The 25,962-nt window shown below is 49.6% G+C and overlaps 2 protein-coding genes across 3 annotated transcripts in view; one reads left to right on the plus strand and one right to left on the minus strand.

Moving 5' to 3' along the window:
• The window catches only part of SDHC (succinate dehydrogenase complex subunit C), a 44,372-nt gene extending 25,793 nt beyond the window's left edge, over positions 1-18,579 (plus strand). Inside the window, exons 5-6 of the mRNA XM_029579491.1 lie at positions 6,852-7,015; positions 14,868-18,579. Coding sequence (XP_029435351.1) covers positions 6,852-7,015; positions 14,868-14,972 — 269 coding nt within the window. The 3' untranslated portion in view covers positions 14,973-18,579. The remainder of the gene's footprint in view (positions 1-6,851; positions 7,016-14,867) is intronic.
• Positions 18,580-19,984: 1,405 nt separating this feature from the next.
• Positions 19,985-25,909, minus strand: CFAP126 (cilia and flagella associated protein 126). Of its 2 annotated transcripts, XM_029579487.1 has the most exons (5): positions 25,553-25,909; positions 24,136-24,198; positions 21,034-21,114; positions 20,720-20,896; positions 19,986-20,547 (listed from the first exon to the last, which is right to left on the minus strand). In XM_029579487.1, the coding sequence occupies exons 1-5, from the start codon at positions 25,757-25,759 to the stop codon at positions 20,137-20,139; spliced, it is 939 nt and encodes a 312-aa protein (XP_029435347.1). In that variant the 5' UTR covers positions 25,760-25,909; the 3' UTR covers positions 19,986-20,136. The 2 variants fall into 2 exon arrangements, with proteins under 2 accessions (XP_029435348.1, XP_029435347.1); XM_029579488.1 differs by lacking the exons at positions 24,136-24,198; positions 25,553-25,909 and adding an exon at positions 21,490-21,734 and having other exon boundaries at positions 19,985-20,547.
• Between the last annotated feature and the right edge of the window lie 53 nt (positions 25,910-25,962).

Here is a 25,962-nt window from a genome sequence, read left to right on the forward strand (position 1 = left end):
GTTTTTCATCCCTTCTGGTGTGCTTTCTCTGATAGATCCCTCCATATAGGTCTATAAACGTGAACAGCTTTCTATGGTTTTCTTTCTTGTGCGGATCAGATACTCGAGCATTGATCTCGTCCTCGGGTGCCACAAGTTGGTCACGTTTTCAAGAGACCTGCAGGAGATGCATTGGCATGCTTTGGAAGCGCTGTATGCAAAGACATCTCAAGCAGATTTAGTATAGATATCTTGTAAACAGGACCGGCTTGCAGCACTCAAGGACCCGAGTTGCTCTAGACCTTTTTTCGGTTTCTTTTTGCAGTGGTTGTCCAGCTCATGTTCTGAAGCTTGTTAAAAATGACCGCCCGTTAACTGTCTCTGGGATTATTTTGAAACGGCGTGATTAGTCAGGGTATTGAGAGCACTGTCACAGAGTCGGCCGCTGGCCCCGGTTTCTGGGTGCTCTATTTCGTTGTCTTATGGAGCAAGAGATTTTCTTTCTTTGTATTTTTTTGTAGGTTTAATTTCAGTTTTATAGTATTTTTCCCGTAAAACTGAAAAGGGAGTTTGATGTGCAATCTGCTGCTGCCATGTTCATGTAATATTGTAGAGCCCTGCTTCTTTCACTCCAGACAGAATGTGATACCGCAGATGGTGACACTACCTCCCCTTCGGTTACTTCTTTGGCTGCCTTCCCTTTCACCCCCTTCTCGTGTCTCATCCCAGCCCTCTCGCAGCAGACAGAAATATAACAGCAGAGGCTGATGGCTCTGCCTTTCATTGGCGCTCGGTGTTCTAAATCCCTGGTTCTGGTTTGGGTGGTTTCCCTCCCCCCACCTCTGCTGCAAGTCTTGTGTACCCTCTGAGCTAATCAGTTGCATGACAACTAGCAATTAAGCTTGAGCCTGCCACACACAGAGCACACAGCAGCCTCTGAGAGTTTGCAGGCCCTGCCAGGGCCAGATGGCAGACTTGGCACTGTGCCAGAAATGAGGAAAATGTCAAATGAGCACTTTCTGATCCAGCTCTTGTACGGTACCTGCAGGCTATAAGCAATTATCACTCGGGTTTCTTCTTTGATTTTTTTTTTTTTTTTTTTGTGCCTTTGACATTTCTACTCCAAAGCTAGCAGACTGAACACTGCTAGCCATCCCTGTGAGAGAATAAGGCTTGGGCAGTGAATTTGTTCACATGCATTCAGTGTTATGATGCTGTGGGGGGAGGTAGGAGGAATGCATGCTGAATCACAGTGTCCAAGGAAGGCAGTGTAAAAACATAAGATGATAACTTGGTTACAGCTCCAAGGGCAATAGAACCTTTTCAACAAGCAAGCGTGGAGAGGCAGGAGCAAGACGCATGTGTAGGGTCACGCTGGGATTCCAGTGTCTGCAGATACGCATACGCCAGCCAGCGACACATTTATAGCCACTCCGTGTTGTAATGTGTTTTCCAGTATGTGGATTAGAAATTGCATTACTGTTCATACCTGGATCAGTCCAGACTCCTGGGTTTATGCCTTTTTTCCAGCAGATGGAGACAAAGTTGCACTGGCATATAACCCAGAGTGCCACCTGCAAGCCCACAGTATTTCTCCGTCTCCAGCAGATGGTGGAGGTGCAATCCCTGGAGGGGGAAGGAATAGAGGATTTTAAAGTGCGTGGATTTCTCCTCCCCAGAGGTTGCTAGGCCCTGCTAGGGCTATCCCTCCTGGTGAGGAGTACAAGCAGGGGGTCGGGGACCCTGGTTTGGCTCGTTCTTTCACTGCCCAGGCGAGTTTATAGCTGGTGCGTCCGGTTCCCTCACCTCCTAGGAGAACAAATTGAAGCCCAGTAGCTCTTCTATCAGGGAAATATTTATTTCTTTGCCTTTTTCTTCTGGCTCAGCAAAGTTTAAAAAATATAAAAAGCTTGGAGCGGCAAGGTTTTTTAGTGGCTGGGAAGGCTGTGCTGGTCCTTGACATGGCTGTGCAGGGGTTTTTCTGTGCGGCGGTGTTCCTTAGCCGCGTAGTGGTACTGTTTTTTGCCGCGCAGTTGAGTCTAGTGGCGGTCGGCATGGCGCGCAGCAGTGCATGCCATTCATGCGGCGATGCGCACGTGTGATTGTCACGTGCCAGACTGTACTCCCGCTGCCTCTCTGGAGGAAAGAGTGGGTTGGGACTGCCAGAGGTCGCATTGGAGCGGCATCCTAGAGCGAAATCAGGTGCAGGAGCATCTGGCATGTTGGCGCCCCCTCCCCTGTCGGGCGTGGGAAAAGCAGCCATGTTGTCCAGGAATGGAGGCTTGTCGGGACTATTTTGGGGGTGTGACAATCATCCCCCCCACCCCCGCTATTGCTGGTGGACCAGAGTGTTACCAACTGTAGAGACCCTGATTCTGATGGGGAGGGGGATCCCTCCAGAGTCTGCTCTGAGGATCCAGCCCCTTTCTCCTCAGTTGTCCTCTTGATGGATGAGGCATATTTGGTGTGTAAGGCGGCTGGAACCAGGCAGTCCACGTTCAGAAGCCGGGGGCTCCGTGGCCAGCTAAGAGGCCTACTGGTTCTGGGGGTCTGGTTCCACGAAGATGAGGTCAGTGATGGGCGGTCCGGATATAGAGTCCGATGAGTTGGAATCAGCTCCATGGGTTCCTGACCTTCCGGGACTTGGCAATGATCTGGCTGTATCCAATAATAACAGAGATGCTCTGGATCCGGATGGCGGGTTGGATCAGGTGCTGGTGGCTGAAGGGGACCACCCTAAGGTGGTGGTATGGTTGTTCTGGAAAGAAGAGCTGTGGCCCTTAAATCCTCATGTTCTGGAGGAACTTGGGATCAAGGTACCTCAAGAGAAATATGATCAAGAGGGTGTGGATCTGGTCATGAATGGCTTGAGAGGGCCAGCGAAAGCCTTCCCTTTTCACAAGTCTGAAGAAACTTGTGGTCATGGAGTGGGACACTCTTGAGATGGGCCTCAAGATAGGCCGGGAGATGGTGAAGTTGTATCCATTGCCTGAGGACACACTTAAGTTGTTGGCGAATCCTAAGGTGGATGCTTTGATGTCTGTGGTCACTAAGAAGACCACTATTCCTTTGGCGGGCTCAGCAGCACTGAAGGAGATGCAGGATAGAAAGTTGGAGTTTAATCTCAAGAAGATATTTGAGGTGTTGGCACTTGGCATTCAGGTTGCTGTGTGCAGTAGCTTCATGTAGAGGGCCAGTTTGCACTGGGTTCAGCAATTACAGGCTATGAGTCCGATATCTCTCAGAGGCCAAACAGGCGGACTGTTTGGAGACAGCCGCAGTTTATGTGGCAGATGCTCTGTATGACCTCGTTAGGATGTCATCTGAGTTATCGACCAGGAGGCTCCTTTAGTTGAGGAACTGGCCAGTGGATATTTGGGAGCATTACTTTTTAAGGAGAAGCTTCTGTTTGGGGAAGACTTAGAGGAGCTTGTAAATGTCTTGGAGATGCTAAAGGGCCTAGGCTGCTAGAGAATAAGCCCAGAGGAAACTAGTTCCTTTTTCAGGGCAGCCGAGTAGGCCTTCAACGGGAACTCCAAGGCAAGGCACCAGGCCGGGAATCAGTCCTTTCGAGGCTGCAAAAAATCAGGCAGAGATGGACTCTGTCAGGGCTCTGGTGGAGCCAAGTCCTCCCAATGAAGCGAGTCCGTTCTACTATCTTCCTCTGATTGGAGGGCGTCTGGCTCTGTTTATCAAGATCATGTCAGACCAGTGGGTTCTCAGCATGATAAAAGAAGGTTACATGTTAGTTCTCTCATCCGCTGTGGGACTTGGTTTCCCCTTGTGCTCCGTTCGGCAAGAGAAAGGTGGTTCAGGAAACCGTGGACCGTAGTTTTCGTTCTATTGGGGTAACGAGGAACAGGAAGATATTTCATGCTTCCAAAAAAGGAGGGATCCTTCTGTCCAATTTTAGATCTAAAGAAAGTGAATGTGGCTCTCAGGGTTCCTTGCTTTCGAGTGGAAGCTTTGTGTTTGGTGATTGCAGCCGTGTGCAAGGGGGAGGGATCCTGGCTTCTCTGGATTTGTCCAAAGCATACCTGCACATTCCAGTCCGCTGGATCACCAGCGGTTTCTAGGCTTCAGTTTTGTGCCCTCTTGTTCAGACTGGTGACAGTACCTCGAATGTTCGCCAAAGTGATGGTGGTGGCAGCGCTCAGGAAGGAGGGGCATCTTAGTTCATCCATATCTGGATGACTGGCTCATTCGGATGAAGTCTGAACTCCTTGGGACTCAGGTGGTGGCTCAGGTCCTCCAGCAACTGAGGTCCCTGGGATGGGTGGTGAACCTGCCGAAGGTTCATATCTTCCCGTCTCAGGTTCTGGAGTTCTCGGGCATGCGCGTGGACACCAGGATAAGAGAGGTTTTCCTCACAGAGGAGTGTATTCTCAAGCTGCAGAAGCGGGTGTGCAGGCTGTTTGGAAGCTGCAGTTCCCCAGGGTCTAGGTTTGGACTCTGTGCTCGATTGTTGGAGTTGGTCCCTTGGGCATTCGCACATATGAGGCCTCTGCAAAGGTCTCTTCTTTCCTGATGGGAGTCTCTGTCAGAGCAGTTTCATCTTCCTCTGTCACTCGAGGAACCTGCCAGGTCCAGTCTCTCATGGTGGCTTGGTCAAGAACAGTTGAGACATGGAGTGGACTTGGAGGTTCTGGATTGGGTGGTAGTTACCACCGATGCCAGTCTTTCCGGCTGGGGGGGGGGGGGTGGTATGCCAGAATCAGTCTGCCTAGGGGCAACGGTCCAAAGAAAAGTCCTGGTCTATCAGTTTGGAGATGAAGGCAGTGAGGTGCACCTTGGTGGCTTTTCTGCCTCTGAGCGGCTGCTCGGCGTGCAACCTGTCAGACAACACGACCATGGTAGCTTATATAAGCCGACATAGGGGAGCCAGGAGTTGAGCAGTGGCCCTGGAAGCTCGGGAGTTGTTTCTTTGGGCAAAGCAGCATCTAGCTATGCTAGCGGCATCTCACATTGACAGGGTGGACAATGTGCAGGCGGATTTTCTGAGTCATCAGAAGCTGGATCCTGGGGAGTGGGAGCTGTCAGACGAGGCGATGGCTCTGATATGTTGCTGGTGGGGAACCCCTCGCCTGGACTTGATGGCGATGCGGAAGAACGCCAAGGTGCCCCAATTCTTCAGTCGCAGAAGAAAGCACGTAGGTGCTCTAGTTCTGTCCTGGCCTCGAGGGATTCTTCTTTACGTGTTTCCTGTGGCTGCTGGTGGGGAAACTGATACAGCGAATAGAAAATCATCCCGGAGAGGTGGTTCTGTTGACGCCAGAATGGCCAAGGTGCCCGTGGTTCACAGACCTGGTCAACCTGTCCGTGGATGGTCTGTTGCAACTCACATTTGCCAAGGCTTCTTCTGCAAGGTCCTATATTTTCAGATCGGGCGGATCTCTTCTGTCTCGCAGCTTGGCTTTTGAGAGGAGGCATTTGAGAGAAAAAGGATATCCTGAGGATGTCATTACCACCTTGTTGCAGGCTAGAAAGACTTCCACTCCCTTATCATATATAAGGGTCTGGAAGGTGTTTTGTATCCTGGTGCACGAGTCTAGATATTCTCGCAACATAGGCCTCGATAGCTCACATCTTGGTTTGTTTTGGGGTTTTTTTTGCAAAAAGGATTGGTTAAAGGCTTGGCTTTTAACTCTTAAGGTTCAGGTTGCGGCATTGGATTGTTTACAGGGCAAGGTGCATGGAATGTCGTTGGCTGCTTACCTGAATGTGGTGTGCTTCCTCCACTGAGCTAAGCATCTGTGCTCCCTTGTGCGGAAAATATGTCCCTCATGGAACCTCAATCTAGTCCTTCGGGGGTTGTGTGTAGCTCCTTTTGAGCCTTTGAGAAGGGCAATGATAAAAGATCTCACTTTGAAGGTGGTGTTTCTTGTAGCCATTTGTTCCACCCAAAGGATTTCGGAACTTCAAGTGTTATCGTGCAGAGGACCTTTTCTGAAAATCTCTGATTCCAGGATGTCTTTGAGGACGGTGCCCTATCTTCTCCTTGAAGGTTGTGTCTGCGTTCCATTTGAATCAGACCGTGGAACTCCCAGCTCTTCCAGATTTGGACGTGTCGACTGTGCATGCAAGAGACTTGCGTTGTTTGGATGTGAATAGGGCTTTGTTGCGTTACCTCAAAGTCACCAATAGTTTCAGGGTGTCTGATCATCTCTTTGTGCTATGGAGCGGTCCTAGGAAAGGGCAGAAGGCTTCAAAGTGCATGATAGCAAGATGGTTGAAATAAGCCGAGCATATTGCCTCTATCTGTAAGGGGCATCTGGTCCCGGAAGGATTGAGGGCACATTAGGTTCAATCTCAGGTGATGTCGTGGACCGAACGTCAGCTGGTGTTGTCATAAGAAATTTGTCGGGCGGTTACCTGGAAGTCGTTGCACACTTTTGCTAAACATTGTCGTTTTGGAGGTCTAGGCCCCAGAGACTATGGGCTTTGAGCGTGTTCTCCGAGCGGGACACTCAGTCTTTTATGTGCCACTGTGCACAGCCTACAGTATTTTCTGCTTTCCTGTACATACGGATGCAGCGGTGCAGTGACCTCCTGCGGTCCAGAGAGCAGCCTTCTCAGAGCCGCCTCCAAGGCTGGCCTGTGACTGTCCAACCCATATCACTAGATCCCAATACCCCTCTCAATCCCAGAGTCTGTGAGTAATACCTCAGCAGTGTTCCCAGGTCAAGCCACGGATCAAATCCAATTCTCCTGGCCTTGCACTCACAATCTTCTTCTCTTTTTTTTTTTTTTTTTATTTAGCTTAAATAAAATGGCATCTGTAGTTAAATAATACCCCTGTGACAGCACCGGATTCCTTTACTGGTGGAACTTAATTCATCTGGGTGTGTTTGTTTTTTTTGTCTCCTCCTCAGGTGTCTCTCTCTTTGGATTGGCTGCTTTGAGCCTCCCAGGAGACTACGCTTCTTACCTGGAGCTAATCAAGTCCTTCAGCTTTGGGCCGATGTTTCTTTGCTCATTAAAGTTCATCCTGACTTTCCCTCTCATGTATCACACCTGGAACGGTGTCCGACATCTCGTGAGTAGGAACTATTTTTGTATTTAAGGTTGCAACTAAGTTAAATGCCAAAAGCTTTGAAGTGCTAGTGCTGCATCTTGCACTTGTGGGGGCTCCGTCTTACAGAAGTCATCAGTGACACATGACAGGCCTTCTTTTCTCTGCCTATTTTTTTTTTTTCATTATCGTCCTGCTACACCAGTCCAGACGTGTGGGTGATTTCTCCCTACCAGCAGCTGCAGACAAGACACAGCTTTTCCGGTGGCATCATGACATTTCCTGTACATACCCAGATCAGTCCAGACCAGTGGGTTATGCCCTCCCACCAGCAGATGGAGGCAGAGAAACAAACTTTGAGGCACTGCTATATACCAAGTGTGCCACCTGCAGCTCCTCTGTCTTTCTCTGTCTCCAGCAGATGGTGGTGGATACCTGCTGCTCTGAGCTGAGTTTGGATTATTTGCTCCTCGGGATGCCAGGTTCAGTTTTCTGGGCCATCCCTCGAGTAGATACCCCCAGCAGTGTTAGCCTGTGTGTTCCTGGACTCCTGATAGCCAGGGGATTGGCTCCCTCTTCGTGACCACAGGTTCAAGGAAGTATCCCCGTTAGGGAAAGTTACTTTTTTTCTCACAGGACAAGCAGGATGGTAGTCCTCACGTATGGATGACATCACAGGATGGAGCCCAATCACAAAACACTTCTGTCAAAGTTTCCAGAACTTTGACTGGCCCCTACTGGGCATGCCCAGCATGGCACTAACCCTGCAGCCAGCAGGGGTCCCCCTTCAGTCAGCAGGGGTCCCCCTTCAGTCGTCTTCTTCCCACGCAGCAGTAGCCACGCGGTTAAGGAGCTCTGCAGAGATTCCTGACAGGAATTTTCCTCATGGAATCACTAAAAATTAATTTACCCCACAGGGGTCCCTCCAACTTTTTCAAGCCGCGGTACTCCGGTAAGTGTTTTGTCCATTTTCCGTCGATTACAGTCAAGTTTGGCCCTCGCGGCCTACTGGCCGTCGACCATACCGCGGCTCAATTTTTTCATGACCATGGCACTACTTGTGTCGTGGGAAGGGAAGGGTCCTCCGCTAAGGGTTCTAAGCCTCGGAAGGCCGCATGCAGCTCGGGCGCCGGAACTGGGTCCAAAGATAGGGCTTCGGTGTCTGCTGCTCCCCCTGTGGGAAAAGATTCCCAGGATGACCCTCCTCCGCTGTCTCCTGCGGTCCGGGAGCCGAGACAGGAGGACTTGAGGGACGCGGACCCAGATTCCAGCAGTGATGAGGCTGGGCGGTTTTTTGCCTGAATTTGTGCTCCTAATGCATAAGGCTTTCCTGGCAAAGAAGTTGGCGACGCACAGATCCCTGGAGGGGAGGGGAGGGGCCACAAAGTGGCCTTATCTATGAGTGGACAATCGTGCTTCCCATGCTGCCTTGGCGCGGGAAGATTTGGAGGGTTCGGACGACCCGTTGGGGGAAGAAGGTCCCCCCTCCCCGGGTGACACCGCTGACGACCAGGGGGAGGTTCCCCAGGATTTGGATGCGGGCGATGGGGACCAGTGTCAGGTGGACCCTGGCCCAGAAGGCGACGATCCCCGTGTGGTCCGATTGTTCAAGAAGGAGGAGTTGCGGCCCCTTATTCCCCAGGTGCTGGAGGAGCTGGGGATAAAAATCTCTCTGGAGGAATCAGACAGCAACGGCATGAACCAGGTCTGGATGGTCCTCCAGGGACCACCTAGCGCCTTTCCCATCCTGAAGAAGATTCAGAAGCTCATCAGTTGTGAGTGGGAGTCCCTGGACGCCGGCCTTAAGGTCGGACGGGCGATGCAAAAGTTGTATCCGCTACTGGATGAACATGTGGAACGCCTTAGGGTCCCTAAGGTGGACGCAGCGGTGTCGGCAGTCACTAAGAAGACTATCATCCTGGTAGCGGGGGCTGCAGCACTTCGAGATGTGCAAGACTGCAAGCGGGAATTGCAGCTGAAACGCTTGTTCGAAGTCTCCTCGTTGGGCCTTCGGGTGGCGGTGTGTGCGAGCATGATGCAGCGGGCGTGTTTGTTGGATTCAGAAACCACAGGAAATGACGTCCACAGGTGTCCTGTCCATGGCTCAGGCGGCCCACCTGGAGGCAGTGATCGCTTATGTGGCGGATGCCTTATATGACCTGGTGCGCACATCTGCCTGGACCATGGTTTCTTCAGTAGCGGCTCGACAGCTTCTGTGGCTCCGCAATTGGGCGGCGGATGCTTCCCTTTCGGGGGAAATTTCTTTTTGGAGAGGATTTGGACCAGCTGATGAAATCTATGGGGGAATCCAAGGGCAATAAGTTGCCAGAAGATAGGCATCCCTTTAAGAAGTCCTTCATTCCACAGACCTGGTTTCGGGACCCCCCGAAAATACAGATCGGGGAGGGGTGTTCCTTCGTCTTGTGCCAGGCAGTCCACTTCTCGTCCACAGTCCTTTTGTGGCGCCGGCTGGTCCGCAAAAGGTGGCCTCAGGCAGGGAGCTGGATCTGGTAAACCTGCCCAATGAAGTCAGATTCGCCCACCCATTGTGCGGGATGATCGGGGGCAGGTTGTCCCACTTTTACGAGGAGTGGGCCAAGATCTCTGCGGACCGCTGGGTGCTGAACATGGTTAAGGACAGTTACGCCTTAGAATTTTCTCAGCCTTTCAGGAAGATCTTCCTGGAATCGCACTGCATTTCCTGCAACAAGCGGGCCATGGTGGAAGGCACCCTACAAAGATTGTTGGACCTGCAGGCTATCGTCCCTGTACTGCATGAAGAGCAGGGAAGGGAGCTGTATTCCTTTTATTTCGTGGCTCCCAAAAAAGAGGACTTTCCGCCCCATTCTGGATCTGCAGTAGGTGAATCGCAGCCTGAAGGTCCCTTGCTTTCAGATGGAGACTCTCCGCACTGTTATAGCGGTGGTCCAGAAGGGGCAGTTCCTCGCCTCTCTGGACATCACCGAGGCATACCTGCACATCCCGATTCGCAGCAATCACCGGCAGTTCTTGCGTTTCAAGATTCTGGGCCATCGTTTCCAGTTTTGAGCGCTGCCATTTGGCCTGGCGACGGCTCCGCGCACTCTTACCAAGGTGATGGTCATGGTGGCGGCAGCCCTTCGGCAGGAGGGGGTGATGGTTCACCCGTAATCTCAACGACTAGCTGATTCGAGCCAAGTTGGAAGAGGACTGCGTGCGGGTGGTTCGCTGGGTGACTCATTATCTTCAGTCCCTCGGTTAGGTGATAGAGGCGAAGAGTCATCTGACACCTTCCCAGTCCCTGGAATATTTGGGAGCCCGCTTCGACACCTTACTGGGCAGGGTGTTCCTGACAACGGACAGGATGTGCAAATTGCACCAACAAGTGCGTCTCCTACTGCATCTCCTGATTCCCAGAGTGTGAGACTACAAGTCCTTGGGTCCATGGCATCGACATTGGAGTTGGTTCTTGGGCCTTCGCTCACCTGAGACCATTGCAGAGGGAACTCCTGTCCCGGTGGAATCCAGTGACTGAGCAGTACCAGTTACCATTGCCATTGTCACAGCAGGCCTGGTCCAGCTTGGAGTGGTGGTCATGTCGACGGATGCAAGTCTCCAGGGCTGGGGAGCGGTGTACCTAGGTCATGCGGTCCAGGGTCTCTGATCCCTGCCCGAACTGTCATGGTCCATCAATCGCCTAGAGACGAGAGCAATCCGCAAGGCATTGGTAGCTTTCCAGTCCCTGGTTCAGGGGAGGATGGTTCACGTCTTCTCTGACAATGCTACCACGGTGGCTTATCTCAATCACCAGGGAGGAACCAGGAGTCCGGCCATGGCACAGGAGGCTCATCTCCTGTTTGCTTGGGCAGAGCTTCATCTGGAAGGAATCGCACCCTCTCACATGGCGGGCGGGGACAACTTGTAGGCTGACTTCCTCAGCCGGCAGTAGCTGGACCCTGGAGAATGGGAGCTGTCCCAGGAGGCTTGGAATCACATTTGTGCCAGATGGGGAGCCCCACAATTGGACCTCATGGCAGCCCGTGTCAACGCAAAGACTGATCGATTCTTCAGCCAGAATGGTGGTGGGAATAGACGCCCTCATTTGCAAGTGGCCAACCGGAATCCTCCTGTATGACTTCCCGCCCTGGCCGCCGATTGGTCGGGTCTTGCAGCGCATAGGTCATCCCAGTCCGGTGATCCTGGTGGCACCGGAGTGGCCATTGCGGCCGTGGTTTGCGGATCTGGACTGCCTGGCTCATCTCCCAGACCTCTTACATCAAGGTCCCAACTTTTGATGGGAGGATCGCTTCACTCTCACGGCCTGGCTTTTGAGAGGCGGAGGTTGTGAATGAGGGAGTATTCGGAACAGGTGATTTCCACCCTGCTGCAGGCCAGACGGCCCTCGACTTCTATGGCTTACGCCCGGGTGTGGAAGGTGTTTGAAGCCTGGTGTGATCAACAAGGTTTAGTGCTAGTGTCTATGCCCATTCCTCAGGTTTTGGCTTTTCTGCAGCAGGGATTGTCCAAAGGCTTGGCTTATAATTCCCTGCAGGTTCAGGTTTCGGCCCTAGGATGTCTCCAAGATCAGGAAGCTGGTGGTTCGGATACTCCAGAGGCCGGCTTGAAAGTCAGCAGAGCAATGGCAAAGTTAAATTTGATGACAGAGGACACTTTGGAATGCTTAAGGCTGCCTAAGGTGGATGCGGCAATGTCTGTGGTCACAAAGAAGACCACTATCCCGGTACTGGACTCAGCTGCATTGAAGGATATGCAGGACCGCAAGCTGGAGTACCAGTTGAAGAGGATCTTTGAGGCATCATCTTTGAGCCTCCAGGTAGTGATTTGTGGTAGTCTGAGGCAGCTGGGTGCAGAAGACACAGGAGAGAAGGATGCTTCATCAGAGCATTCTAAGCAGACAGCTCGGCTGGAAGCTGGGATGGCCTATATGGTGGATGCACTTTGACTTGGTTCGCATGTTGGTGAGGATTATGGTTTCCACTGTGGCAGCTAGAAGGCTGCTGTGGTTGTGTAACTGGTTGGTTGGCGGATATGTGGTCTAAGTCCCAGCTGTGAAATCTTCCTTTTAAGGGGAAGTTACTATTTGGTGAGAACCTAGAGCAATTGATGAAGATCCTGGGGGGAATCCAATGGGTTCAAGTTGCCAGAGGATAAGGCTGTAAGGAAGAACTTTCCGCCGTAGGCTCATTTTCGAGATATGAGGCATTTTTGGCCAGGCAAGATGTCCTCGAATGCAGGGCCAGAAGCAGGCTAGCAGTCCTTTCAGGGTTCCCACAGGACTTCCAGGGAAGAGGCCGGTGACAGGTAAGACTTTGCAATGAAATCAGGCTAGTTCACTCTTCAGTCGAAGCTGTAGGAGGAAGATTTTTCCCTATTTTACGAGGAGTGGACCAGGATCACTTTGGACCAGTGGGTTCTAGAGGTGATAAGAGAAGGTTATGCCTTAGAATTTCGTGTCTGGTATGGGACGTCCTCTTGACATCCCTTTGCATAGCTCGAGCCAAGCGAGAGGCAGAATAGAACACATTGCTGCACTTACAAAGCCTGGAAGTTATTGTACTGGTTCCGCCTTTGGAAAGGGGAAATGGAAGGTACTAGTTTTATCTTGTGATTCCGAATGGAGATACTCATTGGTAATCACTGCAGTATGGAAATTTTCTAGCAGCCCTAGATCTATCAGAGGCCTATTTGCATATTCCCATTTGGCTGGCGTACCCGAAGTTTTGAGGTTCATGGTGCTTCAGTTTCAGGGTCTTCCCTTCGGGTTGGCCATGGCTGCACGTACGTTCACAAAAGTGGTGGTGGAGGCGGTGGCGGCAGCAGTGCTAAGGAGGGAAGGGATTCTGCTTCCTCCTTATCTGGATGACGGACTAGTGCAAGCAAAATCCAAAGGGGCATGTTGCCAGGCCGTGCATCAAGTGATGGAGTTGTTGGTCGCTCGAGTAGAGAGAGAAACTTGGACGAAAGTCTTCTGGTGCTGACCCAGTTGTTGGACTGTTTGGGACCATGTTTCGATACCCGGGCGGGCAGAGTCTTCCTTATCCTAGAGAGAGTCTCAAAGATTCAGGTCGAATTTCCAAAATATATGGCTCACACTGGAAACTGTGAGGGGAAGTATCTTTGTATATATTCTTCATGCAAAAATCTAATTTTGTGTGCTCTCATTGCTTATTCTCAGACTTATAAGTAAAACTTCTGTACTTACAAATAAGTGGGTTGTATATTCTTTGACATAATTACCATTCAGCCTACCCACTACATGAATCCATTTTAGAAGTTCAATAGATTTTGTTTTTATTTGACGGGCCATGCAAAGGCAAGTCAACCTCGGAAGCTTCTCTAGCTAGTTGGATTAAAAAATTGATTGTCAGCTTGCTAATTGGAAAGTTCTCAAGCTCCAGAGGGTATTCGTACCCTTTCAACGAGAGCTCAAGTGTCTTCCTGGGCAGAATCTTCAGCTCTGGATCTAGCAGGTGTTTTAAAGCAGTCACTTAGTCGTCTTTGCGTGCTTTTACGAAACGCAGGTTGGCTGTCCGTGCCAAGAAGGATGCGGAGTTTGGAGCTGGGGTCCTCAAAACAGCCCTGATTTCCTCCCTCCTTCATTAAATTGGCTTGGGTGCTTTCCACATGTCTGGACTGGTGTAGCAGAATAAGGAAGGAGAAATGTATTCTTACCTGTTAGTTTCCTTTCCTTCAATCCTGCTACACCAGTTTGGGCCATCTCTGTAAGTTATGGTATCTTCTAATTACTACCAAAAACTTGTTCCCTTCAGAGAGGTTGTTTAGGTCTCTTGTTTCTAAATATTTACCTCCTAAGTTATCATCTCTCTTTCTTAGGAGGGTTGTAAGGTAATTACTCTGAAGGGATCCTTTGGCACACCTGTGCTACTATTTGTTTAAAAAAAACAAAACTGTTTATTCCTAATTATTTACTTTGTCGTGTGAATACTGATTGACTGACTAAGCTGTACCACTGCAAGCACCCATAATGATGTCACAGGCATCTGCTGGTAGGAGGAAATAACCCACGTCTGGACTGGTGTAGCAGGAATTCAGGGAAAGGAAATTAATAGGTCAGAATAAATTTCTCCTTTCTCAGATGAAAGTATTCCCTAGCCTGATTTCCATACAGAGCTGTATGGAGTTCCTTTAAGAGAGCAAGTAAATCTTGCTACAGGGATGTCCTCAGTTGCACAGCTACCTGCTTCATGGTTCTCTTAGCAAACGTGTGCATGCTGACTCTTATATGATCGAACACTTCCCCCACCCATAGACTCCCTTGCAGGCAGCTGAGCGTTTTATGACCTCACTTCCTGTTTCTAGATTTCCTAAGTTAGGTTGTGCTCTTGTGACTCTGACCCAGACTAGTAACGGAACGATTTGCTATTACCACTGAGCAATGGGTTCTAAAGGACTTTTGGGGGGGGGGGCTTTTAGCTGAAGAGGCAAAGCTCACTCTACTGTTGTTCATGTTACCTGGGCCGATTACATCAGGCTGTAGAATGCCCAAGATGAAAGCTTGGGGTTTAGGAGAGGGAAGCTAAAGGTGGGGGGGTGTGTGTGGGGTTTTTTTTTTGTTTGTTTGTTTTTAATTTCCTGTCCTGTGACTATAGGCACATTGGTTTGAAAGTGGCAGACTATGGACCTGATGCTGCTTGTTGAGTTAATGCGTTATAGGTTTAGGCCAGCGTTTGGCCTGGTGGCCTTTATCTGCCGTCTATTTCTATTTTGCTGTATATCTGTTACATTTCATTCATGTGATCATTTCCTGCATATGTTTAGCTGTGGGCGGGTGTGAATGCATCTGTGCACGTTTCTAGGACTAAGCTCTCGTACGTTCACTCACTGCTGTTTGTTTGTCTCTTCTATCTCTTTGTAGGCGTGGGACATGGGCAAAGGCTTTAAGATCCCCCAGGTGTATCAGTCGGCCTATATCGTCCTGGCTCTGACCATGCTGTCTACTGTCGCCATTGCTACGATGTAACAGGGGAAAGGGACCGGCCCAAGCTCCTCCCTCACACCAAAGGAACTGCACTCATCTGAACCACTTTCAGCAATTTAAATCCATTCCCGGTCAGCAGTGGTAGGGGAACATCACAAACCAGCAAACACTTTTTTTACTCTTGGGAATGAGTTTATGGTTTTTTGTAAGAAGGGGGTGTCTAACCCCAAGCGAGCTCCTCTTCAGTAAACAAACTAGACCAGAGCAGAGATTCATTCAGTGTGGCCCTCGACTGTTTAGGAAATATAGAATTGTAATTTTGTCCTTTAGAAGGAGTTGTAATCACTGCATATGCATACCCCACCCCCCCTCTCTCCCTGGAAGGCTGCAGTGAAAACTGCTGGATTGCTCTTCTGTCGACAGGTGGAGCTGTAGATCCCTGGGCCTCAGCCCCTGGGAAAGCTGCAGCGACTGCAACGGGAATGGGGGGTCTTGTCTTTTGGATGGAGTTGTATTCCCTAAAAGGCTCTGGTGCAGATCCTAGGACAGTGGTACAATTGAGAGGGGGTGGCTGTCTCAGCTTGGGCCCCTTGGATATCGCTGCGGTCCCTGGATATTTACTCTGACTCGTGAGCACCTGCCTGACGAGGCCATTTCCTGCCTGACTCAGTGAAGCTGTAAAGCAGATTCTCCTTGCATGGCAGCAAGGCACCGGAGATCCGGTGGCCACCCAAACCTATTTGGATGGGAGTAAGAAGCCCTGAGGCCACCTGTGGCTGGAGATTTCCGCCATCCCTGCTATAAGACAGATAGCGGTGAAACTGCAAGTAATGTTCTTTAGTGCCCCATGGTGGCAAATCTTCACGCACCCTTTAGGGGACTGTCCCCCCCCAAACTATTACGTTCTAGGTGAATGAGCAAAAAAGGTTAGATAGGCAGGGAAGGAGGAAATGAATGAGCAAAGGTGGAACTGTTTGAAATGTTTTGGGGGTTTTTTGTGGGGCAAGGATGCTGGGCTGAGTTTTCTGCTGCCCTTTTACCTCTGTGCCCAGACTCTTCTTTCAGAATATCTGTTTGTGTGCGTCTGTAATATTATAGCCTGCTGCTCCATGTGTTTGAGGTCTCTCCTCGCTGCCACGGATGAACTTAGAAAGATCTGCTAGGGGGGAGGTTGGGTGTAATCGGCTTGCACGTTGCCTCGTAATCCTGGTCAGAAACGGCAAGCCCTGCAATACGGCAGAGACAAATGAGTCAGGCTGAGCCCTTTTTTTTCTTATGGACCTCAGCACGGCTGTGATTTGCCACAGCTCTTGAAGAAGTCTGTCGGAAAGCCATCACAATTAGAGAGGTCTTGGAGGAATTCCCTAGCAAAATATAGCTTGATGCGGCAGATAAAGCACTTCACAAACCAGTATAGAAAGCTTTTTGGTACCCTCTGTTAATCCCCTCCATCCTTCTAAAACAGCCCAGTAGAGCCGGAGTTCTGAGCCTAGGCCTTGGAACACACTTCACCCGTCAGGTTTTCAGGATGTGCACAATGAATATGCATGAAATAGGTTGCATACGGTGGAGGCAGTGCATGCAGATTTATTATGGGCAGCCTGAAAACTGGACTGGCTAGATGTGTCCTGAGCAATATCTATTCAACCCCCTTCATTCGTAAGCAGGCATGGATCTTCACCACTCTTAAAGGTGGCGGTGTGACCCACGGATGTTGACTCCACCTGCATGCTTTGGAATTTCGGCCTTGATCTATCTTGTGAATGTCACTGCACATTTCTCCGACACCTGCCTTTGCTGGGTAGGGTGATTTTTGCAGATGGGGGGGATGGATCCTTGAGCTGCTGTTCACAGCAGTGCTAGCTAGCACTAGCGCTGTTGTTTTTCCCAGCGAGTGGGTCCTGCTGCGGGGGAAGGCCTAAGACAATGCTGGCCCTGTCCGCCTGCTGGCGGGGGAATGGAATAGGACAATGGATTCAGCCCAGTCCACTGCAGTGCATGTGTGTAGGCACAGTGAGTCTCTGTGCTGCTGAAAGTCTCTTTGTGAACATGACACTTTTGGGGGTTGACTGTGTGTGTCCTGTGATCTAGTTTGCTGTAATTTTGTCTTTCTCTTACTGTTTCTTCCTACCAAGCTTTTGTCTGTCTTTCAGTTTAAGCTGGAGCTAAGGGCAGCCAGTGCCACCCTGGAGCCCTTCTAGCTGTAAGAGGGGTGGGGACTGGCGTATGTGGTGCTAATGTTTTTTTTTCTCCTCTTCACCCCTCCTGCCCTTCCCAGGAATCACAGGGTGGGGTAAATGGTTCCCCCCCCCCCCCCCCCCCTTATCCGCAGGGTCTTCCCTTAGGAATGCGTGCACATGGCATGATAATGAGTCAGCAGGACCCCCGAGAGGGTGCCGCCAGCCTTCCTGTGCTAGAGCTGCCCTCGCTCACTTCGCTCACTTGTCCATTGGGCTGGTTTTTAATACTCGGAATTAAGGGCCAGTCCTTTTGTCCACCACCCGCTGTCTTTCACTGTCATCTTCCTGGTCTCATCCGCAAGAAAACTGTAGAACGCTTTGGTGCAGGGCTTGTGGGTAAAGGAAGAGAGAAGGCAGGCCTAGCCTGGGCCTCACCTTTTTTTCCCTTTGACAGTATCGAAGCCGTTCTACAGGGATTTTTAACTAGGAAGCCAAGCGGAAAGGAGCTTGGACGCAACAGTGTGAAGTAAGCATGCAGAGGTGTCGTGTTTGCACAGGGCCTTCCAGCAGCACCGCACCGGTGGTTTAAGGGCCCAGCGCTGAGCTGTCCTTTGTGTCAGCCCCTGATGTGAAATATTAAGCCTGTGTATTCTGTGCAAGGTGTCCTCTATAAACCAGGAGCCCAGACTTTCACTTCACAGTGCACTTACACAGATGTCTGCCTCTGTTTTAACTATGCACCAGGTGTTGTGCCTGCCTTGGTTCCAGAAAAGCTCTTAGTGCTTTGCCACAGCTCTAACAGGGGGAGAGCATTGTCTCCATTCGTTCCCTCATCTTACATGGGACACAAAACAGTACATGGAGGTAGCCAGATGCGTGAGTGGACAACCGCTACCAACTAGCATAGCTGGGGGGGGCCAGCACTACTCTCACCCTCCAGCACTTTCCCAGCCTAACTGCAACGCGAGGGGGAGTTTTAACCCCAGTCCTGACTGCAGGCCACTCGAAAGCAGCAGGACGGGCATTAAAAATCTTAAGTGACTTCAGACTCCGGAGCACTGTTCCCTCTAAGATGTGTCTGTGCACACAGATCGGGAAGCTGGGCACACGGCAAATCTCGGCGTGCACAAGAAATCCCAATGTTACTTGCATTGGCCTTGCTCATAGCGCACAAATTTTAAACTCGGCTTATAAAAATGTGCACGCAGCCTGTCCAAACTTAGAGGGAACATTGCGGTGGAGAATAAGCCTTGAGCACAGCCCAGCCTCTCTGCGCCAGTATTGTCCAGCCCTATCCTGCAGGTACATCCTGAATCCGGGAGTTGTGCATGCGTTGGAGTGCCAGCGTATGTAAATCTCTCTCATGCATGTTCTGCAGTTCAAACTTTTTCAGGAATGTTGAAGGAAAGATTTTAACTGTTCAAACTGTTTTTTTTTGTGTAATTAAATAAAACTATGGTTTAAATAGCGGTGGTAGTCTTTGTTGGTACGAGCCTGTTTCTAGGTAGGGGGTAGGCTTAATCTCGCGTGCATGTGGCTGCCTCAGGAGAACAACGTGCACCTATAGTTGTGGTTCACGATGGACAGAGTCCATGTGGCTTTGCTTATGTAGCAAAGATCCATTTAAGAAAGTTTGTATTAATGCCACCTTTCTGTTGGTAAAAGGGAATTTTAAGGAAAACTTAACCTGGCCCGACTCAGACACTCTCTCTCTCTCTCTTAGTGGTTCTCAGCCTGGGCCTTCCCTCTCCCATCCGACACCCAGGTTCGTGGAATTTTCAGAACCTCCATAATGAATGTGCATAAGCTGTACGCACACCTACTTCATCAATCTAGCTCTTAGAGCCAGTGTATGCAGATACGTCTCTTGAGTAGTCAGGGTGGTGGTCCTGAGTGGAAGGGAGAGACCCTCAGTTGCAGCTTGAAGTAGATACTCTGATCCTCAGACTCTCCCAAGTGACAGTGCTTAGCACCGTCAGTAAGGACCTGGCTGGCCCTTAGCTCCCTTGTTCAGCCTGCCAGTTCCTACCTGGCTTTAAACATACAGGCAGAAGGATGCAGCCCATAAAACTGCAGCTCCTGCGCTATCCATTGTTCATGTTGTTTGTTTTTTTTTTTGCAATGTTAAGCGTTTGGCGTGAGCTCTAGCCTATAGGCTTTCCCTGCAGATGAATTGACAGAGAGCCAAAAGTCCCTTCCAGCTGTGAGGAAGGAGCGTGGCAGGAGTCCAGCCTGAAGCAAAGGCCATCCCTCGACTTTCCGCTGGCTCCTATGAGCATAGCCGCAGTACCTGGATGTAATCCACCCTGCAGTATTACCAACGTGGCCAGAAGATGGTAATGTCACTGCACACGGGGTTAGAGGCCTCGCCGGCACATTCAGCAACGGGAAAACTGTGACTGTAGCTGGGCACGGCTGCTAGTGGAAGTGGTGGGAGCCGGAACGGTGACAAAAGCCAGAGATCAGGGCTGGGTTGTGGTACTGCTGCAGGAAGGGAAAAGGGGCAAAGAGGATGCATCCCCTGACTTTTGGTTCCTTACCTCTCTCGGTGATTTCATGCGGAAAAGCTCTGTGATTTTTAGTTTTGCCCCCAATCCATGCATCCTTCCCCCCCCCCCCCCCCTGGTGGGTCATGCTGTACATAGGCCTTGCTTCTATACCACAGGCACAATTTAATAGTAATGTAAGCAAGCCCTGTTAGGCCTTATTCCCTTTTATCCCAGCAATGAGCTAGAGGTGCTCCAGCTCCCTGCCCCATCCAGTTAGGACGGGTTTTCTGTTTGGCTGTTTGAGCTTGCATAATCAGCATGAAATCTGTGATACATCTTTAAATGGTTACTTTTGGCACAAGGTCTGATTGCTGCTGTGCAAAAAAAATGAAAAATCGTCAATTTTTGTGAATAATGCTTATTACAAACTACAAGTGTTCAAGACAATCAAAACAGGATACTGATTGCAAAGTAGCAAGCTTGGCTGGTTAACTTTTTTTTCCTGTCCATCTTCATTTTAATCTGGCCTGTTTTTCTCTAACAGTTGGTGTCGCCTGAGGTCTCCTCCGGGGGTGTACTGGGTTTCTCCTCCGGGGACGAGCAGGGTTTCTCCTCCGGGGACGAGCAGGGCCGGGATGCCACTCTTACTGCTGGTGTCGTGCACTTAGGTGACTTGCTTGCCTCTAGTGGTGTCCCAGCTCCAGAGGCCACCTTGGAGCCAGCTGGACTTGGGGTAGCCTCTAGTGGTGTCCCAGCTGCAGAGGCCACCTTGGAGCCAGCTGGACTTGGGGTGGGGGCCTTCGGTTCCCTTTCTTCGGCGGCCTGGCCCTCCTCGTGGGGCTGCGGTTCTGGAGGAAGGCTCGACTTTTCCGATCCTGGGCTGGTGCTGCTGCTCTTGGGTTTGGGTGATTGTGCAGACTGTTTTGTTTTACGCAGCCCTTCTGTCGGCTGTTTAGATAGAAAAAAAAAAACAGCAGAGTGACTTCCTTGCAGAATAACTCAAGTGATTGCAGGGGAAAGATGGGGACCTGTGTGGGGTGGATCTCTGTGCAGAACATGGACTGTGGCTAATCCTACAGTGGTCTGATGCAGAGTAGTGGCCTAAGTCAAGCAGGCGTACCTTGCCAGTGATCTGAGGCCGGAGCCCGTTAGCGGCATTGGTCAGCGAAGTTGGTTTCAGCATCCATTCCGTCAGGTGGGCGGCTGCCTCTGCTGATCGAGAGGTCAAGCTGGCTTTGAAAGGGGGGATTTTTAGAGGCATATCCCAGGTCCCCACGAATGCTCCCCAGGGGTTCTTCTGTAGGAGAAACCGGGAGGCATTGTCAGGTTGGCAGGCGGCCAACTCCCAAACTTCTCTTTGCAAGACTAGCGGAGGGGCTGGTGAGCTCCTGACTGAAAAGGAGCCCACCACCTTGGATGTCTTGAATAACTCACCTCTGACCTCGGAATTCCTGGGAGCAGGTGTCCTCTGTTGTTCGTTATGAAGGCTGTGTGGCCATCATGGCAAGAGGGGTGCTGGGACAGGAGAAGAAAAAGATAAATAATTAAAGCATAGCGGTGGAGGTGCAGATTTTCTGGAGCAGAAGGCATACATATAAACCAAGCTTGGGGGCCATAAAACATATGGCTTTGCTTGTCTGTCTGTGTACACATGTTCGCCTGCCCCTTCAAGCTCCAGCAACCCTATTTTCAGGATAAGTAGATCTATATAAAACTTAAAACCAAGAAGAATGTTTTTCTCAGAAAAATTATACTTAGCAGTAAACTGGGAAAAATCACTTTTTTTTTTTTTTAGATGTAGTACCAGTAGTGGCCACCTGCTGGCAGTATCCTATTAAAAGAAGGGGAGGAAATTGCATCCCCAGTCTCCCTTGCAAACCCTTGACATACCTCTGGACCCCTCCCTCCTGTGGGAACTTGCACATTATCCAGGGCTTCTGCCTGCCGAGATGCAGCAGGAGTAGCAACCAGACTCCTGCCTGACGTTGCTACTGCTTGGGCTGGTGTGTCTCCCATTGGGACCTCTGTCTTCCCTCTCACTGTCGCCGCCACCACTACCATGTCAACATTCACAGCTCCAACCCTACGGATGCAACTCCCTTGTGTTTCTCTTGGTCTTTCCATGTGCTGGATTTGCCTACCGTGTGAAACACACAAACCAACAGGAAACAGCCTTTTATAGATAGAGAAGGGTTATACTGACATCTTATGGCCAAAGTGTGCACTGCAGCTTGTAAAGGCAAATTGATTTCTTGGTAACTCATGTTATCCATATTGGGAGAAGAAAAGTATCTCAGGAGAACTGCACTGCAGTTCTTTCCTTACTTCTTACTGTAATGCTGGTAAATATGCTTATTAAGATGTCAACATTTCAACATTTCCTTTTTTTGGATAGGCAAGAAGTTTGCTAAAATGTGTAAACCTTTAGGGGGATTATAACTTCAGGTGGTCATAGTGCCAGTTGATGCTGTGTTGATATAGCAGCCCCCAAACCAGGGCATGGTATTACAAGGGCCTTCCCCAATGTGAGAGAAGGTAGATTTGAAACCTGGTCTCTTGCTTCTTAGCCCATTAGCCTAACCACTAAACTACCCCTCTTCCCTACGTCCTTAAGTCATAGCTTACCTGGCTTATGGAACAAACTCTGGCCTGCACGGGCTTTGTACATTCATTCATTCATTTATTTATTTAAGTTTTTTATATACCAACATTCAAGACAAAAGTCCCATCATGCTGGTTCACATGAAACAGGAGTGCAAAATAAACTTAAACTTGAACAATAGTGCGGAAAAGCAGTTACATGTAACAAGGAAAATAGAACTTGGAGTGAGAAGGAAAAAGGAAAGGAAAACCAGCTAATTACATATAATTACATTGTAAGAGGTAGCTAATAGTGATATTGATGGTGATGTGTGTTGATTGTTAGGAGTTAAATAATATTGGAGTTAGGAAAAGCCTGCATGAACAGCCAGGTCTTGAGTCTTTTCTTGAAGGTTGAGAGGCTGGGTTCCATTCTAAGATATAGAGATGTCACGGATTTGTCGGCCGTGCAGCCTCTCCGTGCCCTGGTCCTGTCTGCTATGATGACTCTTCACCTGCAGAGGCCGTCATCGAGCTTCACCACCAACTTTAATAAGCTCCTCCCTGCTCTCACCATGCCCAAGTCTCAGCCCTATGGATCCCAGCTGTGCCAGTACACCGTTCCCTTTTCATGGAGTCACCCTTGACTTTCTGAGCTGGCCATTTTTGTACCTTGCCTTGTGGTCTCCGGGCCTGCTCTACTCTTGTAGCCTATGTTGCAGCTTTCTGGCCTCTCTGTAGCTGGGGGCCTTTGGGCTTTGATGTTCTGTGTTGTCTTGTCTGGTCCTGTCCTGGCTTTGTTTGGTCTTGCTCTGCCCAGCCTCGTATCCTATCCCTACCTTGCTTCTGCCTTGTCCCAGTTCCTGCCCTGTATCCTTGCCCAGGCTGTGTCTGTACTCAGCCTCCAGTCCTTGTCTTGTGTTCAGCTCCAGAATCCAGGTAAACCCTGCTCTAGCCTATCTCCATCCACAGTGCCAGCCTTGCCTGCCCAGGCTCACCATGATCTACTGCTGCCCTTCCCCAGCACCCAAGAGCTCAAGCTGTGGGAGAGGGTATTGGCTAGGCAGAAGAACGGCCTTTGTCTAGCTCAGTGTCTTGCCTTGCAGTCCTACACCGCTCCTGGGATGGCTTACCCGGATCCCAGCAACCGTGACCACCAGAACCAGAGCAGACGCAGTACTCCCCATGAGGTCTCGGCCACGATTTGTACAGAAGTATTAATATTTCCTTTTTTTTTTCCTGCTAATTATAGCTATCATGAAAAAAATGAATTGTCCCCAATAGGGTTCCTACCCATGATGCTAAGATGAGGCATTTCATACCCTACTGATGGAGCCAAGACTCTTATTAATCTATTATCACCAAGGGGAAGAAAAAAAGAAAAGGGGCCAACTCTGCTTCCTATATGGAGAAGCTAGTATCGATTATACGCTGTTACTGGTGGGGGGAAAAAAGGATGCAAAACGGTTGCTTTTTCCCAGTGTTGCTTGCTTCAGTGACACGGTTGGGTAAGAGCTGGGGATAGGCTCGATATGAATGACATTGTGGACATGTTCTTTACATAGGAGAGAGCAAGCTCTGGCCCTTCTACAGCTGCACTAAAGAGCTACTCTACAAAGAGTCCCCGCACCCTGGAAATAGAACGAACCGCTTATTCCACCCTGGGTCAATGTTAGAGAGATGGGTGTTGCCTCAGCTGGTGTACCATTCAGATAAGCAGCATGGCCGGCACCACCTCATTCAGAGCTAAAATGAAGGCCACAAACTGAGGACTATGCTAGTCTTGAAATCATTTTCCTTTTGGCCTGCAATGGTGAAGCATGGTGAAGTTCCCTATAAATGATTTATACAAGCTTTGTTAGCCATTTAAAAATAAGAAACGAGACACTGTTACAAGGAACTTTGTCAAGGGTGGAAGATGTCATGGCCGTGACACTTTCTTGGCTTCAGACCTACCTCCTTGTACTGTTTTGGTATGTTCCAGCTTTGCAAGTGACTTGCCTCGAAGGCACTCTGGTACTGTGAAAGAGGAAGATACACACAGGAATAATGAACCTGCATCGATAATAAGCCACTTAGCCATTTGACCCATACACTGTCACAGACACATATGTTGCACAGTGAGCAACAAATGATGCACCTAACTCAAAATCCCAGGCAAGATGCCATGCACATAAGGGTCACAGTAAGGTGAATACTGCGATCCTGAGTTCTGACAAGAGAGTCAGGGTTAATAATAAAAAATAGATACATTTATAAACCTTACATATGTCTGTATAATTTATTTTCCTTTTATTGGGTGAGAAAAAGGAATCTCAAGTATCAGTATAGGGAGGAGATCTCAGGGAGAGAAGGAAGGCAAGGAGGAGGTTGAGAAGACCAAGGATGGAAAGAGGAAGAGAGAAGGCCCAGGATTAAGGTAATAAATCACTCAGCCAGCCTGCTGTCCCCTATCTTTTTGCTGCCTTAGGCACAGGCCTAGTGTGCCTATTGACAAATCCAGGCCTGCCCCGACACAGAGATGGCTAAGGAGAGGTGAACTTAAACGTTAAGAGAGTGATAATTGCAGCAGAGAACAACAGTGGACAAGATGGGTCACTGCTTGCATGGGGAAAAAATGGAAAAATAGAGAAATGCAGTAAAACAGAACTGGAAACAGATTTCTCATCACTGGATGTGATGTGCTGATGTCAGAAGGGCTGTATACAGTAAGGTGGCACAGTTCCTACACTGGAAACCGGAAACACTATAACATCAATGTACCAGAAAAGCACTGGGATCACGACCCGGTGAGAGTTGTAGAGAATGTAGAAGTTGTGATCCTCTGGGACATCCCCATCCAGACAAATAAAAAGCTTGATAGAGTAATAAAGGAGAAAAGCATTGCTGATAGAAGTGTCAGTACCAAGTGATTATTCTGTTCAATGTAGAGACAGAGAAGATCCTTAAGTAGCAAAAAATGCAATCAGAGACCAAGAAACTACAGCAGAAAGATACAGAAATAGACCTGATTGTATAGATTGCCACTTCGATATGTCATCTGCACATATTACACCTTACATAAGAATTGCATGCCAACCTTATGAGCTCCAGAAGGAAGTAAGTATTAAAAAGGGCAATAACGGTACATTGAGATCAATTCCAACATACGCTGTCTTTGAGTAAGATTCATTCCTGTCGAGGTGTGTTCAGAAGAAACGCAGAGGAAAACTCTGTACCCTTGAAAGCCCATCCCATCTCTCTCCCGCCCAGAGTGTAATGATGTGATCTTACATGGTGGCTGATTTTTTTTTTTTTTATGGTGGGATGTGCTGCAGTGATGAGATGTTAGTTGCACGGTGAGACAGCAAATGATGTGTGGGATTGCAGTTACCTGGTTAGCACTGAAGTGGAAAGCCATGCTGCTGCTGCTGCTGCTGCTGCTGCTGCTTCCAGCCGGCGCGCGCCTTCCCTTCTGTGTACATTCCACGTCTCCCGGCAACCGCGAGCCAGGGAGCAAGGAAGAGAACAGCCGCCCGCCAATAGCATGCCAGACGGGGGTAACAGCCAATAGTAACAGAGCTAGAGGTATCAAGCACATAGTCAGGTCGCAGATGGGTAGACAGTTAGTGAGGCCTTCACTAACTTTTACATGCCTATGTTTTAAACTAATAAACTGTAAATAGCGGGTTTCGCTGTCTAGCCTAAATACTGCAACGTCGAATACGAACCAAAATAGTACTTTACTAATAACAGAGGGAAGGAGCATAGCTCAGAATTAACCAATCAACTATTCCAATCCTG

This window comes from Rhinatrema bivittatum, chromosome 16, assembly GCF_901001135.1.
Source record: "Rhinatrema bivittatum chromosome 16, aRhiBiv1.1, whole genome shotgun sequence".
NCBI classification, from domain to species: Eukaryota; Metazoa; Chordata; class Amphibia; order Gymnophiona; family Rhinatrematidae; genus Rhinatrema; species Rhinatrema bivittatum.